This window comes from Plecotus auritus (genome assembly GCF_963455305.1).
Source record: "Plecotus auritus genome assembly, chromosome: 7".
Classification (NCBI taxonomy): domain Eukaryota; kingdom Metazoa; phylum Chordata; class Mammalia; order Chiroptera; family Vespertilionidae; genus Plecotus; species Plecotus auritus.
This window is the reverse complement of record NC_137774.1, coordinates 166,017,139-166,042,975: the sequence shown is the minus strand read 5'-3', so window position 1 is coordinate 166,042,975 and position 25,837 is coordinate 166,017,139. Positions and strand designations below refer to the sequence as shown.

At 41.3% G+C, this 25,837-nt stretch overlaps 1 protein-coding gene across 2 annotated transcripts in view; it reads right to left on the bottom strand.

The window, feature by feature from the left end:
- The window catches only part of SEMA5A (semaphorin 5A), a 400,847-nt gene that overhangs the window by 37,233 nt on the left and 337,777 nt on the right, over positions 1-25,837 (bottom strand). For both annotated transcript variants that reach the window (XM_080679990.1, XM_080679991.1), the window contains exons 13-15: positions 17,854-17,971; positions 13,538-13,719; positions 10,403-10,546 (exon numbers count right to left, since the gene is read on the bottom strand). In XM_080679990.1, coding sequence (XP_080536116.1) covers positions 10,403-10,546; positions 13,538-13,719; positions 17,854-17,971 — 444 coding nt within the window. The remainder of the gene's footprint in view (positions 1-10,402; positions 10,547-13,537; positions 13,720-17,853; positions 17,972-25,837) is intronic.

The following is a 25,837-nucleotide window of genomic DNA, read 5'->3' as shown; positions in this document are numbered from 1 at the left end:
ATCATGTCCAACCTCAATTTAAAAGACTACTGGTTATCTAAAAAGAACTGCATTCCTACTTGCAAACACTAGTCTTATTTTTATGGTTGAATATACTTCTATATATACATACATGTTGCCAATTTTTAGCCAAATATGCAAGGGCTTCTTAAGCTGTATATGAGTCAAATCTCTCCTCAATCTTTGATAGTACAGGTGAAATGAAGTGATGCGAGAGAAACAAATAGACAAACAAAACCCAAGAAACAGCCTGGTGTTCTACACGTTACAACTCATAGGGAGGAAGATGCTACTCTTAACACAGCCAAATTTAGTGAGACACATCTGGCCATTTAAAGACTATTTAAACCAATAGTCCACCCACTAAGCACAAATGTGGCTTCTAGAGAAAACTAGGATGCAAGATGTTTCTGTCTTCCTCCCCACCTATGCCATCGCCTTTAGAAACAGGAGGCAGAGGGTCCTATTTGTGAGGCTAAGTCAGTTACCTTTAATGTCATCACAATTAATACTAGTAAACACCTAATCTTGCAGGGCACTGTGCAAAGGCCTTTATAGAGAGTGCTTCCCTGTCACAGATGTTTACAGCCTGAGATGAATACTGGGAGACAGACACAGCCCACGATGCTCAGGACACACAGCCCTATCTCAATGTGTGGGAAACAGGAGCAAATGATAGCTGGTTTCCAGAAAACAGGGAAAATGATTTAGGGAGCATAATTTCCTGATAGCAAATACTGGTAAGATTCAACAGTTTCGTCATCAAACCAAGAAAACGCTACAGAGAATAGGAAGGCTTGGGGAACAGGTAGTGACGAAAGATAAAAAGCCAGGCCAAGCTGAAGGGAGTCAATGAGGTGAGGCACAGGGAGCATCGACTGACATTCTAGAAAACAATGGAAAGTAGAAATGGAAAGAGTGAAGTAAGCAAGGTCACTAAGAATAGAAAAAGATGACAGAAAGTTGAACTTTATAAGGAACTAAGAAAATCGCACAGAACTCCAGAGACAAAATAGTACCATCCGAGTTAGAGTGGACAATAGTTCCCATGGTTTGGTGGCTCATCCCCCTGGTGCCCCCCAAATTTGAGGAGTGCTCCACGCTTGAGGGTGGGGTCTGGTCTACAAAAACAGGAGAGGCGAGGCCACTAGCAAGAAGAGCTGATGGAGCAAGTAACAGCCAGGAGAATCGAGATTGCAACAACTGAAGAGAGAGATAGTCCAATTCTGACAAACATGATGGCGGTGGAAGGAGTAGAGGAAGGGATACACATGGGGTTTGGTGTAGTGGGAATAAGTTACTGCAACTGTGTGAATGTACAGAAAAAACAACACAGGGTAGAGTCAAAAGTCAGCCTCTCAAGTGAAAATGGGAGGAACGCTTACTTCCCAGGAGAGAGAGTTGATAGGTCCTGGCAGGAAAAGCCTCCAGAGTGCAGAACCGATCACACTAATGGTTTAGGTTCTCTAAATGTTCACGTAAAAGAGTAGCCAATGGGCCCTGTGGCTAAGTTGATTGGGCATTGTCCTATACACCAGAAGGTTGCTGGCTTGCCTGGTCAGGGGCACATACCCAGGTTGCAGGCTCCATCCTCAGGAGAGAGATGACTACAATGCATGATATTTGTCTTTCTCCGAATCCATCCCATCTGCCTTTAGAAACAGGAAGCAGAGGGTACTACCTGTGAGGCTAAGTCAGTTAGCTTCTTACCCAGAGAGAGTCTGCTCAGAGGCAAAGCAGGAGGCAATGGATCAATGTTGTGCTCTCATATTAACATCCCCCCCCTCTCTAAAAATCAATAAAATAGTCTTTTAAAAAGTAAAAGAGCCAAAACCGGTTTGGCTCAGTGGATAGAGCGTCAGCCTGTGGACTGAAAGGTCCCAGGTTCGATTCCGGTCAAGGGCATGTACCTTGGTTGCGGGCACGTCCCCAGTAGGGAGTGTGCAGGAGGCAGCTGATCGATGTTTCTCTCTCATCGATGTTTCTAACTCTCTATCCCTCTCCCTTCCTCTCTGTAAAAAATCAATAAAATATATATTTTTAAAAAAAAGTAAAAGAGTATTCAATGGAACTGAAGAGTCATCACTCTTCTTCATCTTTTCCACTTTTGAGGCCAGAGGAAACATTAGGTTTCCCTCTTAAGAAGTCACATACAGTATCCCAGGGCTCAGGGTCCAGGTCATAGAAGAGAAGGACCTTCTAATTAAGAGACCTCTAGATAAAAGAGCCAAAACAAAATTGAGGATACAATAGATTAAAGGAATGTGACCTTAGGAAGCACGTGCAAATGTGCAGAGTTACAATATGTAAAGCATCCCGACTGCTCAGAGATTACTAACATATGTGTTAGTGCATAAACCGTTCCAAGAGGAAATTGCCATTTATTTTAAGAACGTATTTGGAAGCAGTAAGTAAGAAAACTCAGAACATCAGAACTCTCAGCATGTGATTCAAAATCTCCATGTGCAGCTTCTCTCACTGTGGGTATAACGAGAAGTAGAAAACCACCTCCTGTTTCCAAGTGGATCCACTGACATTTAAAAGGGATGGGCATTCTAGAGGCCTTGGCCCTAATTTCAGCTTTCAAAAACATAAACAAACAAGAAAAGGGTAGGCAGAGCAAAGGAAATAAGAGACCTTTGACTTTTAATAAGAAGTACAAAACTGAGCTACCATTTCCCCATAGCAAAATAAATCACAGTGCATAAAAACTTCCTCACATTTGCCTGTAGCAGGCCACCTTTGAAAATGCCCCGCCTGTGGTTATAGCAAAAAATCTATTTCAGGAGAACCTGAAAAGTGCATGGAGCATAGAACTTTCAACCAGTGGTAATCAACTGCATATCTGGCTGCATTTGAAGGCTAGCCACAACCTGCCTTCCTTTTCTTTCTCTTTCTCCCTCCACAGTGATCCGGAGGAAAAAGCTCCGCCCTGGTTTTGTGAACATGTCACCCTCTTCAAGCGAGGTCAGAAGGAAAGCAGAAATTTGTAGGTTCTTCTGTCCATGTCTGGGTTTTTATTCACAAATCCACCCAGAGAAGCAAAACCCTTGTAAACCCCTAACTCTGATGTTCTGCAATTTTAAGGAAGAAGTGCCCGTCTGGTCCCCCGGCTCTCCTACCCCAACTAACACGTTCTTCTAAGAGATGCATCTCTTATTAAACTACTCTTTCTTGGTCACAAACAATAATGGAAACTGAAGGTTGGTTACCTTGGAAACGCTGCTTGTTCAAGGATTCTTATTGATTTATGGATCAGGTCCCTACACGATGGGCCAGCTGTTGGATCCTCATGGCTCTAGTCCTCTACGTGCAGCTGCCTTTGCCAAATAACCAGCTAAACATTTTTGAACTTTTAAGGGCTCTCTTGGATCTCTAGTATCTTAAATCACTGACAGTCACAGATGCATTTCATGATGTATTAAAAATTAAGATTCTCATTTTGCCCATGACTGCTTATTCTCATTTTGCATTTAAAAGTTAATTAATAACCCAGCCATATTTCTCCATAAATTATCCATTTTCCCACAAACGTCGTCTCTATGAAAAGAAATGCTTTTCATAAACCCATATAGACTAGATTCTCACCACTGTATCATGTTTCCTTTCATATTTCTTTGTGCTATAAATTGTGTTCTGTTGTGGTTAGGGGCATGATAGCTTCTCACTGCAACCTCTGTTAAGCTGAACCAATCACAGCCCTGTCAGAACTATGTTTTCCTTAGTTCTCTCTAAGTGATCGTCCCTTCGCTGGGCCATACTGAAATAATGGAATCTTTTGTGGCACCACAGAATCTGTACATACATTGTGTCCACCATAATATTAACTTTTATTCCAAGAGAAAGCTAAGTTAACCCATTAGAGGAGAATACTGACTTTAAAAGAGCTCACTTCAGTGGTTCTCAACCTTTCTAATGCCACAACCCTTTAATACAGTTCCTCATGTTGTGGTGACCCCCAACCATAAAATTATTTTTGTTGCTACTTCATAACTGTAATTTTGCTACTGTTATGAATCGTAATGTAAATATCTGTGTTTTCCGATGGTCTCAACAGGTTGAGAACCGCTGCTGTAGAGCCTAAGACCATCTTATGTTACATAAGATCGTGATTGTATTGCCCCTATTTCAGGAAAACACTCCTGTGCTGGCTTTGAGGAAGCAAGTGGTCAGGTTGGAAAGGCACAGGTGGCAGGAACTGAGGGCAGCTTCTGGCCAACAGCTTCAGTCCAACAGCACACAAGAAACTGCATGCTGCAGTGACAGGGGGATTTGGGAGGCAGCCCTTCTGCAGTTGCACTTCAGATGAGAACACAGCCCTGGTCTCCACCTTGGTGGCAGCCTTGTGGGTTCCTAAAGCAAAGGATGCAGGTATATTGTGTCCACTCTACAAACCCTCAGAAACTGTGCACCAATAACCATGTAAAGGCAGCTGAGTTTGTGGTAATATTATTATGTAATAACTAGTAAAACAGATCTTGGTACCTATACATGCGGTACTACTATATGAAATATCTAAAAATGTGAAAGTGGCTTTGGGACCAGGGAATTGGGTAGAAGCAAATAGAAATTTGAGTAGCATGGCAGAGAAAACCTAAATTACCTTGAACAAACTATCAGTATAAATCTAGATTTTGTGGATTCTGCCAGTGAGAATTTAGGACAGAGAATAAAGAACTAAAACTCAACAACAAAATCAACTCAACCAGAAAATGAGCAAAAGACTTGAATAGACATTTCCAAAAAAGATATACATATGGCCAATGTACAGATGCTCAACATCATTAGTCCTTAGGGAAATGCAAATCAAAACCATAATGAGAAACCACTTTATAGCTACTGGGATGGCTATAAAATAAAATAAAAAGTAAAGTAACAAGGATTGTTGGTGAGAATGTGAAAAAAAATGTTTCCCTTATAAATTGCTGGTAGGAATGTAAAATGGTGCAGCCATTGTGGAAACAGTTTTGCAGTTCCTCAAAAATCTAAACATAGAATTAACATATGATCCAGCGATTCTACTCTAAGATAAGTCCACATAAGAAATGAAGCAGGAACTGAACAGACACTCATATGCCAGAGTTTACTGCAGTGTTATTTACAATAAACAAAATGCGGAAATATCCCAAATATCAACTAATGGGTAAATGGATAAATACAATATGGTATAGCCATACAGTCAAATATTATTCAGCCATGAAAAAGGAAATATGCTTCTGACACATGCTACAACATGGATGAACCTTGAAAATATTATGCTCAATGAAATAAGCCAAATAGAAGAGGGCAGATATCACATGATTCTATATGAAATACCTAGTCTAGGCAAATGCATAGAGAGAGAGCATGGATTAGAGGTTACCAGGGATTGCAAAGAAGGAGAAATAGACAGTTATTGCTTAATAGTTTCAGAATTTCTGTTTGGGAGGATGAAAAAGTTTTAGAAATAGATGGTGACAACGATAGCACAATACTCTCAATACAATTTATGTCACTGAATTGTACACTTTAAAATTGTTAAGTGGCAAATTTTATGTTATATACAGATTTCATGACAACAAAAGTTAAAAAGGAAATAAGAGCATATTCCTAGAAACTTGAAGAAGAAAGAGCAGAAAGCTACCAAAATTGTTGCTGAAGTTATGGAAAGCAGAACATGTAAGTGTCAAGTAGATATGTAGTTAAGAAAATTCCCAGAAAATGTAGTGGAGGTACTTCCTGGTTTCTTCTTCCTGCTTATTGTTAAATGTGTGATAAAGAAAGAAACTGAGGGAAGAAATATTAAACAGAAGGAACCAGGGCTGAATAGTTTTGGCAATTCTGAGCCTCTCCACAGGGCCGAAGATGCTAAAATCAAGAAAAAGCTTCTGAGCATGCTGGGAATTGCTGACAAAGTAAAAGGCTGAGGATGTGACTATACAACCTTTTTGTTAAAACCTCAGAAGGATCAAATGATCAGAGTAGTATTCAGTCACACAAAGGGTCCTTTCAGGAGGTCAAGAGCAAGGACATGCCTCACAGATCCTGTCAATCACAAGCAAGTGATGGGGTGTTGTCCCTCAGCCATCTTGGCAGGATTCCCAGGTAGAGCAGGGCCATCTCACAAATATCTGTGGGTGTAGATTTACTTAGTGGAGTCAATGCCAAGGAAGTCCAGGGAAGACCCACAGAGTTTATTTCAGCAAAGTACCAGCTTGGATTGTAAGGGACATAGGAAGTACAAATCGAGTGAGGCTCTAGAAAACCCCAAATTCTACTGGAAGAAAGCAGGCAGATGAAAGCACCAGAAGCAAGCACATGCTACCTTTTAAAGGAAAGAAGATTCAGGAAGTGGAATTGAGAGCCCAGAAGGCAGAGACATGAACCAGGGAAAATTATGGCCAGGCTTTGAAACTTAACTGAGCACACACACCCCAACCCCCACCCCCACCCCCCAGTACCTCCCAACACCTGTCTGGCTAGCTTTCAGAATTTCAATGGAGCAGTGGTTACATTTCCTCCTTTTCAACAGAAATGTCCATAGCAGGTACCCTCTGCCTGTCCCCCCATTGCATGTTGGGTACATTGGTCACGGATAACTTGTCTCTCATGTTGTCAGGCTGAGAGGAACCACATGGAGGGAACCTCAATCACATTTGGGCCTGATTTACATGACAAAAGTTCTGGCATTTGGTGAAATGATTTAATGGCATAAAATGTTAGGGGACCTTGGAAGTGGGTGAGATGCATTTTGCATGTGAAGGGATGTGAATGACTGCGGGACAGGTAATCTACAGACTATGGCAGAAACTCTCAGGTGACTGCAATGATCCCCGAGTCCTGGTATACATGTCCTGTGTAAGCTCCCCTCTTGAGTGCAACAGGAAATGTGACTTACTTCCAACCAAGGGAATATGCAAGCTGATGGCATGTCAGCTTGTGGTGACATTATATAAGAGTGTATATACGCTCGGGTCCCCTGACTCTCCTACCCCATCTTGCAAGGAGACACTCCTCCTCACTAGATTTGAGGAAGTAAGTGACCATGATGAGAAGGTTTATTTGGCAAGTAACTGAGGGCAGACTCTGGCTAACAACTAATGAGAAACCAGAGTCCTCAGTTTGAAAGCCATGAGGAACTGAATGCTGACAATAACCTCCATGATTTAGAAGTAAATCCTTCCCTAGTTGAGCCTAAGATGAGAGTGCATCTCTGGCCCAGCAGAGAACCCAGGTAAGTCATAATGGATAGCCTGATGACTGAGGCTGAGAAATTTTTTTAAAAAAATGTATGTGGTTTTTAAACCTTGAAGTTTTTGGAACTGTTGTTACAGAGCAGGAGAAAACTAACACAGATCATGACATTTGCCTTTGGATAATATTCACACAAACGGCCATGGCTTCATCCTTGTTGGTGGCTTCTTTGGAAATCAAGTTTCTACACAGTTCCTGATACTCGTGAAAATCATTTCTGGGTAATTTAGAACAGATAAACAAAGTGTCCATACCTTTTAGAGTATATATAAAAAAATAAGTTAGGTATTTTCTTTATTATTTCAGAAAAAGTGATATGAATATTTCTGAGATGTTTGTTGCAATAAAGTTCTCATTGCATTATTCCCCATATGGGAGATTTGGTCTCAAGTGAAAAATCACTACCGCTAATCCTGGCTTTAACACAGGGGTATTTTGGGGGAGAATCAGTCTATTCGCTGCAGTCTCTGAGAAGTTCTTTAGGGTTGTTGGAGTTTAAATACACATGGTGTCATTGTGTTAATGGTTGTGGATGCTTATTCCTTGGCCTTCTGTTCCTTCCAATGGAGACCAGGTTCCCTTTAATCTTCAGTTTAACTCTAAAATGTCTCTAATGGATGGTATTCCTTTATATTACTTAGGTGGGGAGACCTCCAACCTCCCACAGAATACGGCAAATCTAAGAATTATTTGCTTGTGAAGACCAAGAAAAAAATATCATGTTCTTGGTTTTTCTGGTTTTCATTAACCTCTTGCTAAGCCACTAGAAAGGATATTCAATAGGAAGGCTTCAATTTTATAAAAATCTTACATAGTCCCTGTTCTTAACACCCATCCATTTATTACTTAAATCCAAATTTCCTCCATTAACCAAATGTTCATTTAGCCCAAAATGAGCATTTCTTCTGTAAAAAAAAAACAAACAAAAACAAACAAACAAAAAAAAAACATTTGAATATGCAAGTCCTCCAAACACTAGCCATTCTGATCTTTTCCTAAAAACAAAGCTTTAAGAACAATTGTAAATGGGTACTGAACATACATATATGTTTACCAGAGTTAAACAGCTCCTTGCTTCCTGGGTGCTTAGCCTGGGAAAGGTGACTGCAGGTGTGGGATGTGTGGAGGTGGCCGTGATTCTAACAGCAGCTTCACACAGGTGAAGGTAGCTTTGCCTGAGTGGGCTGTATTCTATGACAATATATAGCATTTTATTTTATTTTATTTTATTTTATATATTTTATTGATTTTTTACAGAGAGGAAGAGAGAGGGATAGAGAGTTAGAAACATCGATGAGAGAAAGACATCGATCAGCTGCCTCCTGCACGCCCCCCACTGGGGATGTGCCCGCAACCCAGGTACATGCCCTTGGCCGGAATCGAACCCAGGACCCTTTAGTCCGCAGGCCGATGCTCTATCCACTGAGCCAAACCAGTTAGGGCAATATATAGCATTTTAAAAAGGAATTTATTGGGGTGACATTGGTTCACAAAACCATACAGGTTTCAAGTGTACAACTCAATAAAATATCATCTGAACACTATATCATTTACCCATTGCCCCAAGCAAAGTCTTTCCATCCCATATTTTCCCCCTTTGCCACCTCCACTTACCCTTCCACCCCCTTTTCCCTCTGACTATCACCACACTGTTGTCTGTGTCTATGTGTCGTGTGTGTGTGTGTTTGCTTAATCCCTTCACCTTCTTTCATCCAGTCCCCCAACCACCCTTCCTTCTGACAGCTGTCATTCTATTCCAGATATTCATACCTCTGTTTCTATTTTTGTTTGTCAGGTTATTTTTTTCATTAGATTCCACATATATGTGAGATCATATGTATTTGTCTTTCTCTGACTGGCTTACTACCAACCAAAGTTAAATCTTACAAGGCTTAGAAATAGCAGGGAGACCGCTCTCCCATAATCAGCTTTCTCACCAACTAATGTTAGCTCAGAAATAATATACTTTCCCAAGAGTATCTTGGGGGAACTTCTTAAAAAATGACCAACCCTGCACTGCAAAAATCAGCTCTCATGTTCCTCTGAGTTGAAAGGAATAAAATCTTAATCGGTAATTTAGGAACACAGTGAAGAAAGAAAAAATGATTTTGTTTGGTTGTTTTTGAGATTATAATAAATACATAGTAGAGGATTATCTGTATGGTAAGTCTTTATGTAAGTATAATATATAAATATTACATTGTCTATATAAATATTTACCACATAACAAATGACTGCACACAGTATTTTATGAGGCTCCCAGTGAATCCATATCACTAGATACAAGCCTTACTACATTTTAATTAAAAGGTATTGAAAGTCATTTTCTTTTCACATGGGACTAATACAATAAGTTTATGGGAGTATGGCAGAATAAGAACCCTGAAAGTGATGTGAAAATTACCTACTTGGATATTCTCCAACGACCATAAACGGAAATGTACTTTAAATATGCAAGAGAGAGTGAAATACCACAACTGTAGATTTTATGAGGCCAAAATCAAATGTCTGATTCTATAAAAACCAACAAACTGTTAAATTCAAGACTTAACTGAAATGTCCCCAGGATGTGCTGAAAGCTTAAAATACACACGGGAAAGACTGTCCCACCCTCGGTCCTACCGTAGCTGCACCGAGGGTATCTGTTAATAGAAGAGTGTGTACTAGTTACAGATATAACCAAAACCTTGACTATTTTCCCATCTATGCTCCAGGTACTTAGTATAGTTCTGATGGAGAACTTCACTTCATCTGGCCAGTACACATGGACCCAGGACTGCCTTTACTCCTACACGGAACTGTAGGTTTTGAGACTGGGGCAGCTAGATTCCAACAAACACAAGCTTTCTCCAGCAAACTCACTTGCTGAGCCCCCAGGGAGCCCAGCACAGACAGGGGCAGGGTGCCCACTGTCCCTGGAGCTCCACCCCGTTGGGAATTGCTCAATTAAGAGGACTATACAGGGACCACAGCAGCCCAGGGAAGCTGTCAACATAAGGCTTTGGTCAAAGTTTAAGGATGTCAGGAAAAAGCGGAGGACAGTTCAGCTCAACAGAAAGCGTTGCCACAGATAAGCTAAGCTAGATCCAGAAATAAAGCCACAGGGAACCGACTGCACTGGAATGATAGTAAGTGTGAGGACGGTGATGCTGGGCAGAGCGGTACGTACCTTTCCTCTCGGTTCTGTCCCACGCACACCCTGCCCCCGTGCCGGGGCGTGGGGTTGCTGCAGGACCGCTGGCGCACCTGGAAGCCGATCCCACAGGTGGTACTGCAGGGAGACCAGGAGGTCCAGGGGGTCCAGCCACCATTCCTGGGGGAAGGAAGCAATGCAGTCACTGAGTCACACAGGCTCAGAGTCCATCCCCCGTCTGCATCCACCTCCCAATACAGGTGCTTCCCCATGTGGGCCACCGATTACGGGTGTGAAGAGAGAGGGAACCAGGGCCATGGGACTGAAGGCACTGCATCCTGGGGATCTGTTACTGTGAGATTTTTCTCCCTGCTATCTGATGTCAGAGTCCGGGTAGGAACTTTAAGAGTGACACTTTAAGTGCACTATAAAGAATTCAAAATGGGCAATATTAGAAACTATTAAGAAACATTAATTTTGAAAATGTAAACCTAATAAGCAATGTTAATTCATTGAAAAGCAATTAGAGATGAATCCCCCAAACTCTAGAATGTATACTAGAATGTATACTTGACTTGTACTATTTCAGTTTTAATTTAAAGTACACATATAAACAAAACAATGATCTAAACCTACACATAATGCTTACTTTTAAAATCAATGAAAATCAGTAATTATCTTGGTAGCACTCATATTGATATAGGACATGGTAACATCTAGAGTTTTAAAACAAACTTTATTAAAAATGAATGAGGGATATTTTAAATTCAGATTCTTGGCTATTTTCTTATAATTTGACAAAGATATAGACTATAAAGAAAGACTGCAAATTGTGTTTATCTGAAGTTGTTATTTATATATGGATAGGCAGTAAGGTAGAGATAGTAAAAGATAAAAATAAAATGAAGCACTTTTATAAAATATAAAATTCTACTGTGGTCATGGTGCCATAGGTGCCGGGGACAGAGGAGATAATTGAGTATAGCTGTAAAAGAAAATCAAACAAACAGCAACAACAAAACACTAAGCAGAAGACTAGGAACCTACTCAATGGATCAAGCTGTTTGAGCATGTCTCCGGGTTACCCAGTATTGAATCTTACAAAGCTGGGCGTTGGGAGCTCATATATACTATAGAGCAGAGAGCCTTTTGACTTGGATGTGGCTTCTTCTATCTCTCAGCTACTGCCACATAGCAGTGGATGGATTCCACACATGTGCCCTGAGGACTGAGCTTGCCTTCTTCCAGCTGCTGAGAGGCTTGTTGGCTATAACTCAGCTGAGAGGATCTAACGCACCAAGGGTTGTCTAACCCATCAAGGGTCACCCCAACTATGGATTTCCCCCGAGAACAGTTAAGTCCTTTATTGGTCCTGAATACAAATCTCCTGCCACAGTGGCACTCCTGACCATCTCAGGACAAACAGGGGTTTTTCTCCTAAAGTTCCATAAGGGAAGGTATAGGTTAGACAACTGGAAGGCTGAAGAGACTCAATGCATTTAGATGACAAACGCCTGTCAAGGCTTGGGGCTTACCCTTGACCTCCAACCTTTTTATTACCTAGTTATATTTCTTAATCAATTAATCATCTTTCTCTTTCCCGCTCCCTCCCTCCATTCCTTTTCTCCCTCCCTGAGAAGAATTAGAATTCAGAAGTGACATAATGTCATAAGGATGTACATTCAAATGTTCATTTGATGATAAAATAAAACCATATTTTTCCAATCAATAGTAAGTCTGACTTGGCCATGGTTTGATAGTAAAATTTGGCTTAGCTAATTAATTTATATTGTGGATTTCTTTTCATAAATTGAATGTCTTTAATCCCGCTGCTCCAAGATATTGAGAAAACATATTTAAATGATGTGATGAGATAAAGCATATAACCAAAAATATTATACTTGTAAAAGGTATTAAATTAGCAACATTTCAAATTTTCAAACACTTTTTGAGTGTGTTGGGTTAAATAAGGTGCCTATACATAAGAATAACAGATTGAATTTAGAATCATTTGAATGGTCGTCTTAAAGGTTCTTTGATGTACTTTGCACAAATTGCAAAGTATTTGACAGTACTGACTAAGCAAAAAGTTTGATTTGCAAATTAGGTGGTTTCCAATGTTTTACCTCCAACAACATCAAAGGCCAGCATAAACAGTTTATTAACTAATATAGGACATTACAAAAGTATTTGATGTTAGCTTATCATGATTTTGGCAGATAGGTTTGAAAAAACCCAGGGAAGTGAGTGACAGTGCTGACCTTACATTTCTAACCACTTATGTAAGTAAGATCCATCCAAACTTAGAACTAGAAAAATAAAACAGAAAGACGGAATTGGTGTAAAGCCCTGTCTGATTCAGTAAGGAGGCTGCATTCATGCCTGAATAGGAACAATAATTGGGAATTAAAAACAATGGCATTAAGAAATGGAATTCCAATAAAATTTCATTTTTTAATGTGAAGTAATTATTAGTCAAAATGTGCAATATCCATGATAACAGAGGGTGCCTCCCCTGGTTCACCTAGGAGGTTGGCTGACCAGCTGCCAGAGCATCACATCTGCATTGTGTGAACCTCTCCTAGGTGTACATGTCAGCAGGCCTGAGGGTCAGGGACCTGGGGCCCCATGTTTACAAAAACAGCCATGTCACAGTTTCCTGTATCTGCCTAAATTTGATCTGAGACTTGCTTTCATTCTCAAGAACCACCTAATGGCAAGGTCAGAAGGGCGGGGCCTACAGCTCTCCCTTGTAACCACTGGGGGTCACTGATGCTGTCAACAGAGACAGTTGTGAAGAGCCAAATGGATTGGCCAGCGCACAACAAACGGGCTGGACCGTGTTGTCTAATAAGGGACAACTAGTCTAATATTTCAGAAAAGGACTGTCATTGACATAGACGTTTCCCTTAAAGAAGCTGATAATATTGTGCATATGAGCAATGTTTTTCTTAATCTAATGAGGGACACAAGAACAGGATCAGATTTATAATCTACTTTAGAGTTTAGAATCTCCTTCCATAGAAAACGCAGTTTTGAAGTGGTAGGTGTCTCTGTCTTTTTCTGCCTTTCTCTTGAGGCGGGAAGATACATATTAGGAATGATTTCCCAAACTCCTCTACAGTCAGAGTTCACACGTGAAAGCAGGCCTGAGTGTTGGGAGCCACACACCTGGAGCAGTTGGTGATCTCCATGCGGGGGCCCGTGCACTGCCAGCCGCCACACTGGGGGGCCGGGCTGTCGCAAGCGCGGGTGCGACAGAGGCAGGTTCCCACGGCGCTGCCATCCGTGTGCGTGCAGGGCGTCCATGGGGACCACGCACCAAAGTGCCCATCCACAGTGAGATTCCTCGTCTAGGAAGCATATACAAAAAGGATGTCAGAAAGGGTTAAGTCTGCAAACATAAAGAAAACAATGAAAGGACTCTCACAAGACAATCAGAACCCACTTAGAATATTTTATATTATAATAAAAATGGATGAACGGCGGTGGGGGGGAATAATTCAAAGTAAAGCATCAGAAGTCATTGGTGAGGATGATGGTGGAGACAGTGGGGGAGGGGAAAGAAGGCAGAAGAGGAGAAGAAGGAAATGGAGGAAGAAAAGAAGAGAGAGAAGGAGCAGGAGGAGGAGAGGGAATTTGCAGGGTGCTAACAGCTTGACCATCAGGTGATGGCAGAATTATCCACTAACGTGAGAAGGCCAAGGAACAAGAAGAACTGGGGTGAAAAACCAAAGATGTACAATTCTGTTGCATTTTTACATAGATTAGTCCCCTGGCTGGGGCGTAGCCTGTTCAAGGGCATGGCTTCTAGTGTCCACACAACCCTGGCATGGATGCCTCCTCTCCCCAGGAGGCATAAAGGATGGGGACAGTATTCACACATACAGTCCAGGTAGATTCTTGTTAGGCAACATTACAGGCCATGCAGGACATATGTACATATTTTTCGAATCATGCTAGATATGTTGATTTAGATCTTGCTCAAGCACTTCAAAACTATTAAACTGAGAACAATGTTTTCATTACATTTACATAAACAAACAGAACTTTAGTCAATAGTTAGTCAACTATTGCCCTATGTCCTGGACAACAGAAATCTATTAACATTTTTAAATAGGGATTGTGAGGTGGAAAAATGGGTCTTAAGTTGCTAAGTGCCTGGGAAGGTTCTGGGGTTCCACTGGCAACTTGAACTCTCTGGAGAGCAGAGGTTCTAAGCAGCAAATGGCAGCCTATGCCTGAGGTGTGGCTGAATAACTAACTCAGCTGTTTGTCCAAGGCTTGAGAGGACTTACAAGGTGGGTTCCCCAGAGAGTGTGGTATCAACCTCCACACATTCATCACCCCTCTAACCTTGAGCTTCATGGAACAGGACTTCCTCTCATTATTCAACTGGATATAAGATGCACTGGTCTCATTTAAAAATCCCTCAGCTTATAAAGCTTTATTGGGCTAAATATATGTAGATAAAGAAATGTACTTTGCTGATTATAAGATTTTATGTATGTTTACATCTCTGAAATCAGCTGGCATCTTGCAATCCATGGAAGCATTTTTCCCCCTTATAAAATAGTAGTATACTTCACGACCAATGACATATCAGAAATGATGAAATATGGTAGATTTGGTGAGTAAAATTAAGCCTTTTTTCCATTTCAGTCAAAACTAAAAAATAACATAGAAGCAAATTACATTTTTAATAGACTTTCAAAATACCTCACTAAGACTGCTCTAAATAAATGTTAATAATTTTCATCTAGTTCATTTCTTTCTAAGAAATAGATTGTTTGAAAAGAATACATAATTAAAATAGTAGTTGGGTTATTCAAAACTTCTCATTTTCTACATGGTAGCCTTCATATATGAGAAAATACATTGTTTTATTTCCTGATTATTGTTCAATGACATAATTTGTTATCTGTTGTTAGATGTTTTCCATATTGTTCACTTATTAAAAGTGTATCTTGAATATAACATATTACATAGGGTGAGATGATAGGGATAGTTTTGTATAAGAAAATCACCTCAAACAAGAAAAAAAAAAAAAAAAAAAGGACCTTGTTACGTGTTTTCTGGACAGTGAATCGGCAATTACATCTCAAGTATAATTTTACAACAGAGAAGGTGGAGGGATAGCTCTAACCCCAGGGCAGATCTACATCAGCCTCCTCCTTTCCTGATTTTATAACAAAAACGTTCCTCTCAGTAGCACTGACAACTTTAGTAACAACCCTTTGGTCATTTCTTAAATATTGGGTCAACTCCATTTCTTTTTATGTTGTTGTTTTCAATTGATTCCAGAGAGAGGAAGGGAGAGGGAGAGAGAGAAATAGAAACATCAATGATGAGAGAGAATCATTGATAGGCTGCCTCCTGCACTCCCCCTACTAGGGATAACAAGCTCACAACCCAGGCTTGTGACCTGATTGGGAATGGAAATATGATCTGGTTCATGAGTCGACACACAACTACTGAGCCACACCAGCTGGGCTCATCTCTGTTTTCCTACTGTAGACATATACCGGACACATATTTGTCATAAACCAAGTGGCAGCATGTGTATTTTGCATTACATAAGTAAGCATGCCTCAGATATTTAATAAAACAACCATGGGTCCCAGACTGATGGCCTCATTACTTACGAAGAACTGCTATTGCCCTTGCCGGTTCTGCTCAGTGGTTAGAGCATTGGCCCTCAGACTGTAGGATATGTGTTTGATTCTGGTCAAGGGCATATACCTCGGTTGCAGGCTCGATCCCTGGCCCCAATTTGGGCTAGTGTGGGAGGCAACCAATTGATTTGTCTCTCTCATGTCAGTGGTTCTCTCTTTCTGTCTCTCCCCCTCCCTTCCACTCTCTCTTAAAAAAAGAAAAGAAAAATCAATGGAAAAAAAATATCTTGTGGTCAGGATTAACAACAACAAAAGAACTGCTATCTATCATTAAAATGTCAAGGTCAAATATCTAGAAGAAGGTGTGCTGATTCTTCTAAAGTACACATAGTACATTCGAATGGCATTTCAGAGAATCCACGTTGTTTTCTCTGGCCCTGGCTGGGTGGCTCAGTTGGTTGGAGCACTGTCTCAAGCACCAGAAGGTCTTGGGTTCAACTCCTGGTCAGGGTACATAGCTAGTTTGCAGGTTTGATGCCTGATCGTGATGCTTATGGGAGGCAACAGATCAATGTTTCTCCCTCACATTGATGTTTCTCTCTCTCTCCCTCTCTCTCTAAAATCAATAAAAACATAACCTCAGTGAGGATTAAAAAAAAAAAAAAAAAAGAATGTGAATACCATTGTGCTTCTTGAGAGTTGTTCAGAAATGAAAAGGGACTTATTTCAAGAAACACTGCAGAAAAATTTGCTTCTAAAATCAGAGATCTGAAGCTATCACCCAAAGGACTATCAGCTAACCCCCTTGCAAAGATTTGCTTGAAGCCCAGATGAGGTTATACATTCATCTCGTGCCAACCACTTGGGGAAGGACACTGGTTTTCATAGTCCTGGCCTTCGACATGTCACTCTGTTTTCCCACTTACAAATGGAAGGATAGTCTTAATGCACACAGGTTTAGATAAGAGAATTAGCAAGCTCCTTGACAGAATGCAGACCCAAAGTTCACAGGCCTCAGGCAATTCTGTACTGAAGCAACAGCACTGATTTCAAATAATGAATGTGGCGCTTCCCTTCTCAGCCCTGTCTCAAAGAGGAATGCCGGAGCTGACAGTCACAGAGAACAGTGGTTACATGACAGCAAAGTAACTGAATAAATTTGCAAATGTGTGCAAGCTAATAGCTGTTAATCATATTCCCTGAGAGAGAAAAAAAGATAAATAAAAAAACAAAACAGCTGGTTCTTAGAAGTGAGGACCAAATAAATATATTGGCAATAGAAAATGTGGAATTGGTTTTCTTGGATTCAGAGTCTCACTCCAAATGCAAGTGAGCTGCTCTTCGTTCTGCAGAATTCACTGTGGGAATGTACATTAGGCTGTCTCTCCCAGACCTTGCTGTGACCCTCAGCAGGATCTACAAGACTGTCCCACATGGGGCACCATGGTAATAGCCTTTAGTTCATTCTTTTAAAAGCTCTACTTATCTTGGCTTCTGAACTATAGCTCCCAAGGGAAATTGATGGGTGTGGAAGGTACTATTTTATTAATGCTACAAAGGGTACAATGGTTCACACCAAACTCTGGAGATAAAAATCCAAGACTAAAACAGAGATATTACACCCCATTTTTCCAACCAGCACTGTTTCCTCTAAGATACTTCTCATCAAAACAGACAAAAAGCTTAGGTAGGTATCCCACGTGGCTCTCGTGCAAGGGAAGAGCTGAGTAAGTTAAGAGAGCACAGACAGGGTGTGCAGGAAAGGTTCTAAGATAAAAATGCGTGGACATCATTAAAGGGAGCGTTAGTGACTGAGGACAGCGGGGTGACTGAGGACAGGGTGCTCAGAGGCCCGAGAGCGCAGACACTTACAGGACAGGTGGACAGGGGCTGCTCCCACTGAGTCATGCTCAGGCTCTCCTCCAGGCTGGTGCACTTCTTCATCACCACATCCCAGCCACAGTAAGGGTCCTGGGCCCCGATGCAGGCACTGCAAACACACACCCAAGGATCAACAGAGAGACAGCTTAACTAAACAAAGATGCTGACTAAGGCAAGCCTAACTCTTTTGACTTGACATGGGAACTAGTTATGCAAAACAAAGTTTCAATCTGCACATGAGAGAACATAGCTATCTGTGCACACCTGCAAGTATCCAACTAAAATTAAATAACTGATTTTCATTGAAACACCTATATATTTTTTTCTAAGATAGAGGGCAGACAACTAAACGACTATCTGCACCAACGTGAGCCTTTTGGTGTTATCAACAGAGCTAAAGTTGGAATTTTGCAATGCTCAAAAACCCTAGTTGTTATTATCACCTCCACCACCATTACCATGACCACCAGCATCCCCTTAATAATAGGTATTCTTTGTTGAAAACCTACTGAGATATGTCAAATTATCCCATTTAGACATAAACAACTTTTATAGGGAGGTATTATTGTTATCATTTTTATGATCACCATAATCATCATCACCACTATCTTTATCATCATCACTATCATCAACACCTTAGTAAAAGATATTATTTGTTGAACAGCAATTGTGGTATTATGGCTTGAAATGTATACAAGATATCAGTTTAATGTAGCTGTCTACAATATTCTACATATTATTCAGAAGTATTGTAGACAGTGGATATTTTATTTTAGCTTTGCTCCAAAGACAGAGTTCATGCACAACCTGGGCATTATCGGATGGAGATTTGGGCCCCTACGTTAGAAATACAATAGAAGGTGAATGTGGAGATGGAGGAAGCCAACAGACATAACAGTGATACAGCCAAAGTTATAGAGAAGATCACCCCACAGGCAAGCAGGGCATAGAACACCTGGGCATTTTCTTTCTGAAGGGACCAAGAGGTCAGATATGGAAAAAATGGATGTGAGGAAAGCAAGGTGAGTACAGCATGGAAGGCTAATTTCTTTATAGAGTTAAGGGAGAATGTTATACAGGTAGTACAAATAACAATGTGGTTAATATTAATGATATAAAATAATACTAATACAGCAAATATGTTAACCACATATAAAGCAGTTATAAGAACCGTAATTCTATTAGCTCATTTAACACTCACAGAACTTATAAATATAATATCTCAATTAATTACTATATTTATTCCCACTTTAAAAAGAAGAAATTGAAGCAGAGAAAGACAAAGTCCCATGGCTGGGTTAAGATATGTATAAAGGCAATAAATCAATCAACAGAGTTATGAAATTATTATTTAACTTATTATACAATTATTATTTATTAACCACCTAAAAAGTTCAAACAGAAATGGTTAAAATTGGTGCTTGTCAGAGCTGGACAAAGCTGAGATGGGAAGGTGACAATGACCTGACACCATAACCTCAATAGAATTTTCTGATAAGTGGCAGTTTTGCTGTTTGCTAATTTGAGTAAGAGGAAATGGGTATATTCATTAAAATCTTCTCACTGTATTTCTGAAAAACTGGATCTAATTAATGAATATGATCCTTTCGCATATTAGATTAAGTATGGATAACTTTTTCTGGATTACTTTTGTCACACTGCCGTTGTATTGGTTTATTTTTGGTGTTAAGAATTTTTGCCACATTAACAAAATGCATTTATTGAGCACGGGATGTTAAAAGCATTTCAGTGATTCATTCATTCAGCTCATACTTCAGAGCACTTGCTAGGAAAGAACTAGATTTTGAAGGCAGTGAGTATGCTGTGGCAAAAACAGGAATAGTCACTGTACCTAGAGAACTTACCATTTAGTAAAAGGGAACAAACATTAAACAATTATGCCATAAATACCACAGCCAGTTGCAAAAAAGAAACAACAACAAAAAAACACACTCACAGGAAAACAAAGTCAAACTGCTCTTGTACATGTGCTCTGCTCCTAAGGAAACCGAGCAAAACTGCTGGCTGCCTAATGCAGACCTAAGGAGAGCTAAGAGCCTACACTACTGGAAGGACTATGGGATATTTTTAGTACACCTTCTTCTTAGAAACATATTCTCCATTGTAATAACAATCCTATCTAATAAAAGAGTAATATGCAAATTGACCATACCTCCGCTATACCCACAAGCCACGCCCACCAGCCAATAAGGAGGGAATATGCAAGTAAACCCAACCAAGATGGCTGCAGCCACAGAGAGCAGGAGGGAGGCTTGGGTTTCCCCAGTGATGGAGGAAGCCAAGTTTTCCGCCTGCCCTTGCTGGCCCAAGCCTCCACTCAATGCTACAAAGTTTCAATTATAGAAGATAAATAAATTCCAACAGAAATGGCAGCAGCCACAGAGCTGGAAAGAGCAGGAGGGGGTTGCCCGCAGCGATGGAGGAAGCCAAGCTTCTGCAGCCCTGGCCGGCCCAGGCCTCTGCTTAAGGCTACAAAGTTTCAATTATAGAAGATACATAAATCCCAACAGAAATGGCTGCCGCCACGGAGCAAGCAGAATGCTTGGCTCCACTCCAGGCTACTAAGTTTCAATTGTAGAAGATAAATAAATCCCAGATTCCAGGGCCTCTGCTTGGGTCGCCGGGGGGCATGGCCGGCCTGCAAACCACCACAGGCCCCTTGCCCAGGCCGCCCCACACCCCAAAGGAACCCCCACACTGATCCAGGACACCCTTCAGGGCAAACCATCTGGCCCCCACCCATGCACCAGACCTCTATCCTATCTAACAAAAGAGTAATATGCAGATTGACCATCACTCCAACACACAAGATGGCTGTCCCCATGTGGACACAAGAAGGCCACCACAAGATGGCCAGCAGGGGAGGGCAGTTGGGAGGAACCAAGCCTGCAAGGGAGGGCAGTTGGGAGAAATCAGGCCAGCAGGGGAGGGCAGTTGGGAGGGACCAGGCCTGCAAAGGAGGGCATTTGGGGGTGATCAAGCCTGCTGGGGAGGGCAGTTAGGGGTGACCCAGCCAGCAGAGGAGGGAAGTTGGGGGTGACTGGGTCTGCAGGGGAGGGCAGTTGGGGGGACCAGGCCTGCAGGGGAGGGCAGTTAGGGGTGACCAGGCCTGCAGGGGAGGGCAGTTAGGGGCAAACAGGCTGGCAGGGGAGCAGTTAGGCATCAATCAGGCTGGCAGGGGAGTGGTTAGGGGGTGATCAGGCTGGCAGGCAGAAGCAGTTAGGGGCAATCAGGAAGGCAAGCAGGCGAGCAGTTGGGAGCCAGCAGTCCTGGATTGTGAGAGGGATGTCCCAGATTGGAGAGGGTGCAGGCTGGGCTGAGGGACACCCCCACCCCATGCACGAATTTCGTGCACCAGGCCTCTAGTTTATAATATAATATGATTAAGTAATATAAATAATCTATGAATACATTAACATTTTGGCCAAAGAGGAAAAGAAAAAAAAAATTCAAGCAACCCAGTCATGGTTGTAGGGAAAGAGAGTGGGCATAGCAGAGGCAGGGGCAACCCATGGCATCTCTATAAGATGGCACTTATATTTTATTTGCTTTTATTGTCCACCTGGATCAAAATATATGTTTATATCATTGCCAGAGGTGGATTTACAATGAAGCCAAAGCAGCTTTATTTCCTGAAGTTTTTACTTCTTCATTTCATGAGGCCCTTTAAGGCACTGCAATTAAACCCATTCATTTTGCACTTATAATTTGATATTCTTTTATTTAGTGAGAACTGTCCCCAAATGGTATAAGCTTCAGGCCCCACAACACCCACATTTCTCCCTATTACAGAACATTAGCATGACTTCTGTTTCTGAATCCACAAGTCAAGCACACCTTCTACACATTTTATCCATTCCTTTTCCACCCTCCCCCGGACCCAGGGATTTACTGTGACTTTGCTGGAAGACACTGGGTTCCAGCCCCAGCCCACCTTAGACCCCTTTATAAGGCACTCTTCACAATCGTAATGAGCATGGTGATGAATGTACTTTGTCTTTCCCCGTTCTACTTTTTAAACAGTTGTAATGTTGACATACACATAATGTGTTCCTTTTTCCAATTACTATCACGTCACAGATGTCTTCATAGTCATCGTTTAATGGCTTCAGAATAAGCCACTGAGCAAATAATCGACTGAATACGTATATCATAACTTGTTGATTCACTCCCTCACTATTGGAAATTTGGGACTGGAACACTGGGAGTGATTCCAAGACAACTGTAAAAGTAATTGGACAGGGATGTCAGGCTCAGAGATTAGGTCCTCATGTAGTCCATCTGAGATCAGCTGTAATGATAAATTGAGCTGGGGATAAACTCTAAGGTAACTCCAAGGCCCGTTGGCTCAAATCAACAATAGATATTCTGGAGATTTTATTTATGCCAGAATTTCTCATTAGATTCTGAGCCCCATGACAAGGTCAGGGCTGCCTCATTTGTCATCATCCACTCAGGGCCTGGCTTGGTGCTTGGCACATATTAAGTTCAATAAATATACTAGCAATGACTTAACTAAGGAAAATGGACAGTCTTTAGAGGCCACACCGACGCCAACACAAACAAAAACTCAAGACATTGAGATTTGGGAAATATTAAATTCATATGAAAGGGAGAATAGTTTGTAAAATGAGTACATGTCAAAACGTCTTTCTGAATGCTTATGTGATTCATACCTGAATGGCCAAGGTTGTCTTGCTGGGGACACTGTGGGGATCCTGCAATTTCTTTCTGCAAGTCTATATTTCTCCCATAAGGCAGATGCAGTCTTTAGAGAATATGTAATTAATAACAGTGCCAACCAATTAACTTCACCTTTTAAAAATTTCCCCTTTCAAGCAATAAATGTCTTAATTTCCATACTAATTTTCTTAATAATGAGGTGTTAATTTCTTTAACTAAATGATAACTAGTACAGGTTGACTGAATTAAGGAAGACTAGATACCCATTCTCCAATAGAGCCAAGTTCCTTATTTTAATGGTTACACACACACACACACACACACACACACACACACATATCCCAGTTTTATAAAGCAAAATTTAAAAAGCTTGTGTCCTCTGTTTTATTTATAGGCTATGATTCTTCCAGTTTTCGGCTTTGCTCCTCTTCCCAGTTAGTTTTTATAATAAAGCACAAACAAAACAAAACAAACACCTAAGGCCCAAGGGTTTCCAATCTTTTGGCTAATGTTTTATATCACTACTCTTTTCTGTAAAGGGGGTTTTACTGTTCCACAAGAACTGAGGTTTTCTCGTTAGGTTATAAAGGAAATAGCAGGTCAGGGCACATGCCCAGGCTGCAGGCTCAATCCCAATGGGGGAGGCGTGCAGGAGGCAGCCGATCAGTGGTTCTCTCCCATCATTAATTAATCTCTCTCTCTCCCCGCCCCTTTCCTTTCTGAAATCAATAATAAAAATATATATTTTTTTTAAAAAAAGAAGTAAATAACAGAGAGGAAAGAGGCAGAGAACCAAAGATGAAGCCTAGGCCATAGGTGCAGCAACTCCCAGCTCTGAACCTGGGCTTCATGTCACTGGAGCCATGTGACCTTGAGCAGGACACCAAAAATCGAAGCTACTATTTCTTCATTTGAAAAATAGAGATAATATATGACTTTACACTCAGTGTGCATGATTGACATGATAAAATGATCAAGTGGTGATAAAATCCAGCATGATGCCAAACAAATAAAAGTTGTGGAATTGTATGAATTGTTATCATTTACACACGTTCATCAAACTATGCATTGCCTTTGAAGAAAAGGTATTCTAAGAAATGAAAAATGGAAATATGATTACTTAAGCTCAATTTTTCTTCTTAAACACTTCAAAATTCATTAATAAAATTGAGTTTCTAGTAGCAGCTAAAATGACTTACTAGTACATTGTACTACAGAAAGTTTATTTAAAGAAGAGATCAGTAACCTCCTGTTACTCAATTGTTTTTCTGTTCCTATTTTGTATAATTCCCTAGGCATATTTCTGAGAAATCCACATTGCTTTTGTCAAAAAAAAAAAAATTCCCCCACATAATTCATATAAAGAAAATCTGGTCACATAGATATTTGTTTCTTAAAAATTGATTCTTTTCCCCAGTTAATTTTCACTAGGGAGATTTTTCTGTCTTTCTATAGGAGGATGGCAGAGAAACATTGGAAAGAATCCAAAGAAACTCTTGAGTTAAAATGAAGATTTTCTTTTCTCAAGTGGAATTGCTAAGGGTCAGACCCAAACTACCCCCCACTGAGAGTGGGCACACAGAGACCACAGTCCATCAATCTACAAGTGAAGTCACAGTCTCTCTCTGCTGAGCGAGTGGACGAGTAACCAGCAGGGAGACAGCTCTGGATGTAACAGTAAAATCTTCGCTCTGCAGGAGCCTGATGATGACAGACAAGTGGCCTTAATTTCCTGGACAGAAAGAGGAGCTGTGTCGCTCCTGTGGATTCATGACCAGACTTGAAGGGCAGTCGTGTACGAGGCACGAGAGGGCATGATGAGGCCTGGCTTCCGGGATCTGATGCAGGACTTGGCTTCCTTACCTACAAGGAGCTGAGCACCGGGAACCCAAGTCCAATGAAGGCAAGCACCATGAGAGGATGAATGGCCTCATGCTTTACAAGCCATGAACTCCCAATCTGGCGCCAGAAACACCTGACATACAGCACAGGCCTGTGTCTTTGTGCACAGTAATCTGGGTCACACCCCTGAAGAAGTCCATGTTGGATCTCAGAGCTCATGGGGATGGAGTTGCAAGACTGGTGCCCTTCTAATGCATTCTGATGTGTGACATGTCTGTTAGCAAGACCCCACCTCTCCCTGTCTGTCCCCCAATGAGTCATCAGCAACTGGCAGGATAATCCCTGGCTTAAATTAGTCTGGCAGGGAACACAAATCCAAACAAGTTTTAAGCAATCATTGGTTAATGTTAGGAAAAAGGTGCTCTATAAAAGATAGTTGGTAATAAATATCACCATCCAGTATTAATGCTCGCAATAGAGTTGTTATTAGCTAGAAGGTCCCTAACGTTATTTCTCAACACTCTATTACCAATGAAGGTATGATAGTACAGACTTCATTTTCTAGAATGATCCAGAAGGAGATATTCCAATACATAAAACCTTCCTTCTACACTTTGCAGAGTGGTTTAGATTTTTCACTCTGCACATCATTCCATTTTATTCTACAGTAATTTGCATGCTAGGTAAGAAAGCGGGGTGTAAAATACTGTAGTGACCAGATCAAGAAACAGCATGTGCAGGTCTGTCATGTCACTCACAGCCTCTGAACCCAAAGCTAGTGCCACTGGGTGCCTGGTTTGAGAAACAATGACCTGTGTATGGTGCTTGTGAGTGATATATCTAAACATCCACTTCTACACCAAGGCTGCACTGATGCCTTGTTTTGGGGACTGGTATTAATAAGAGCCCTGATCCCTATGGACATTGAAGGTTATGATTTCCCCACAGCCAATCTTGTATCAGGGGCCAGAGCATTTATGCAGTATTCCAACATTACAGGGCTGGTCAAATGTATGGGGTACACAGAAGCTTGCAGCTTCCCCAGCACCTGGGCCTGCGTTTTCACAAACTGCGCTTCAAATAGCACTGGGTTGATAGTGGACACCACATGGTGGGTGAGAAGACTGGCCGAGGCAGTGAGGAAAGGTGTGCTGGTACATGGGTTCCCCGAGCCTGTAGTAATTCCCTTCTCCTTCCCTCCTCCCAGCAGGCTGAGTAAATCTGGAGCCTCGGGAGAGGGACAGCATCCCAAGACAGCGAGTGCCCAGGACAGAACCGTGAAGACTGCCCAGAAAGGGGGTGCCATTGCCACTTTGGGGGAATTAACTTTGGGTTAAGAGGACACATACTTCATATAGTTCTGATACATATATTCTAACATATATAGAGAGAACGCGTACACGCACACACATACACACATGCACACATG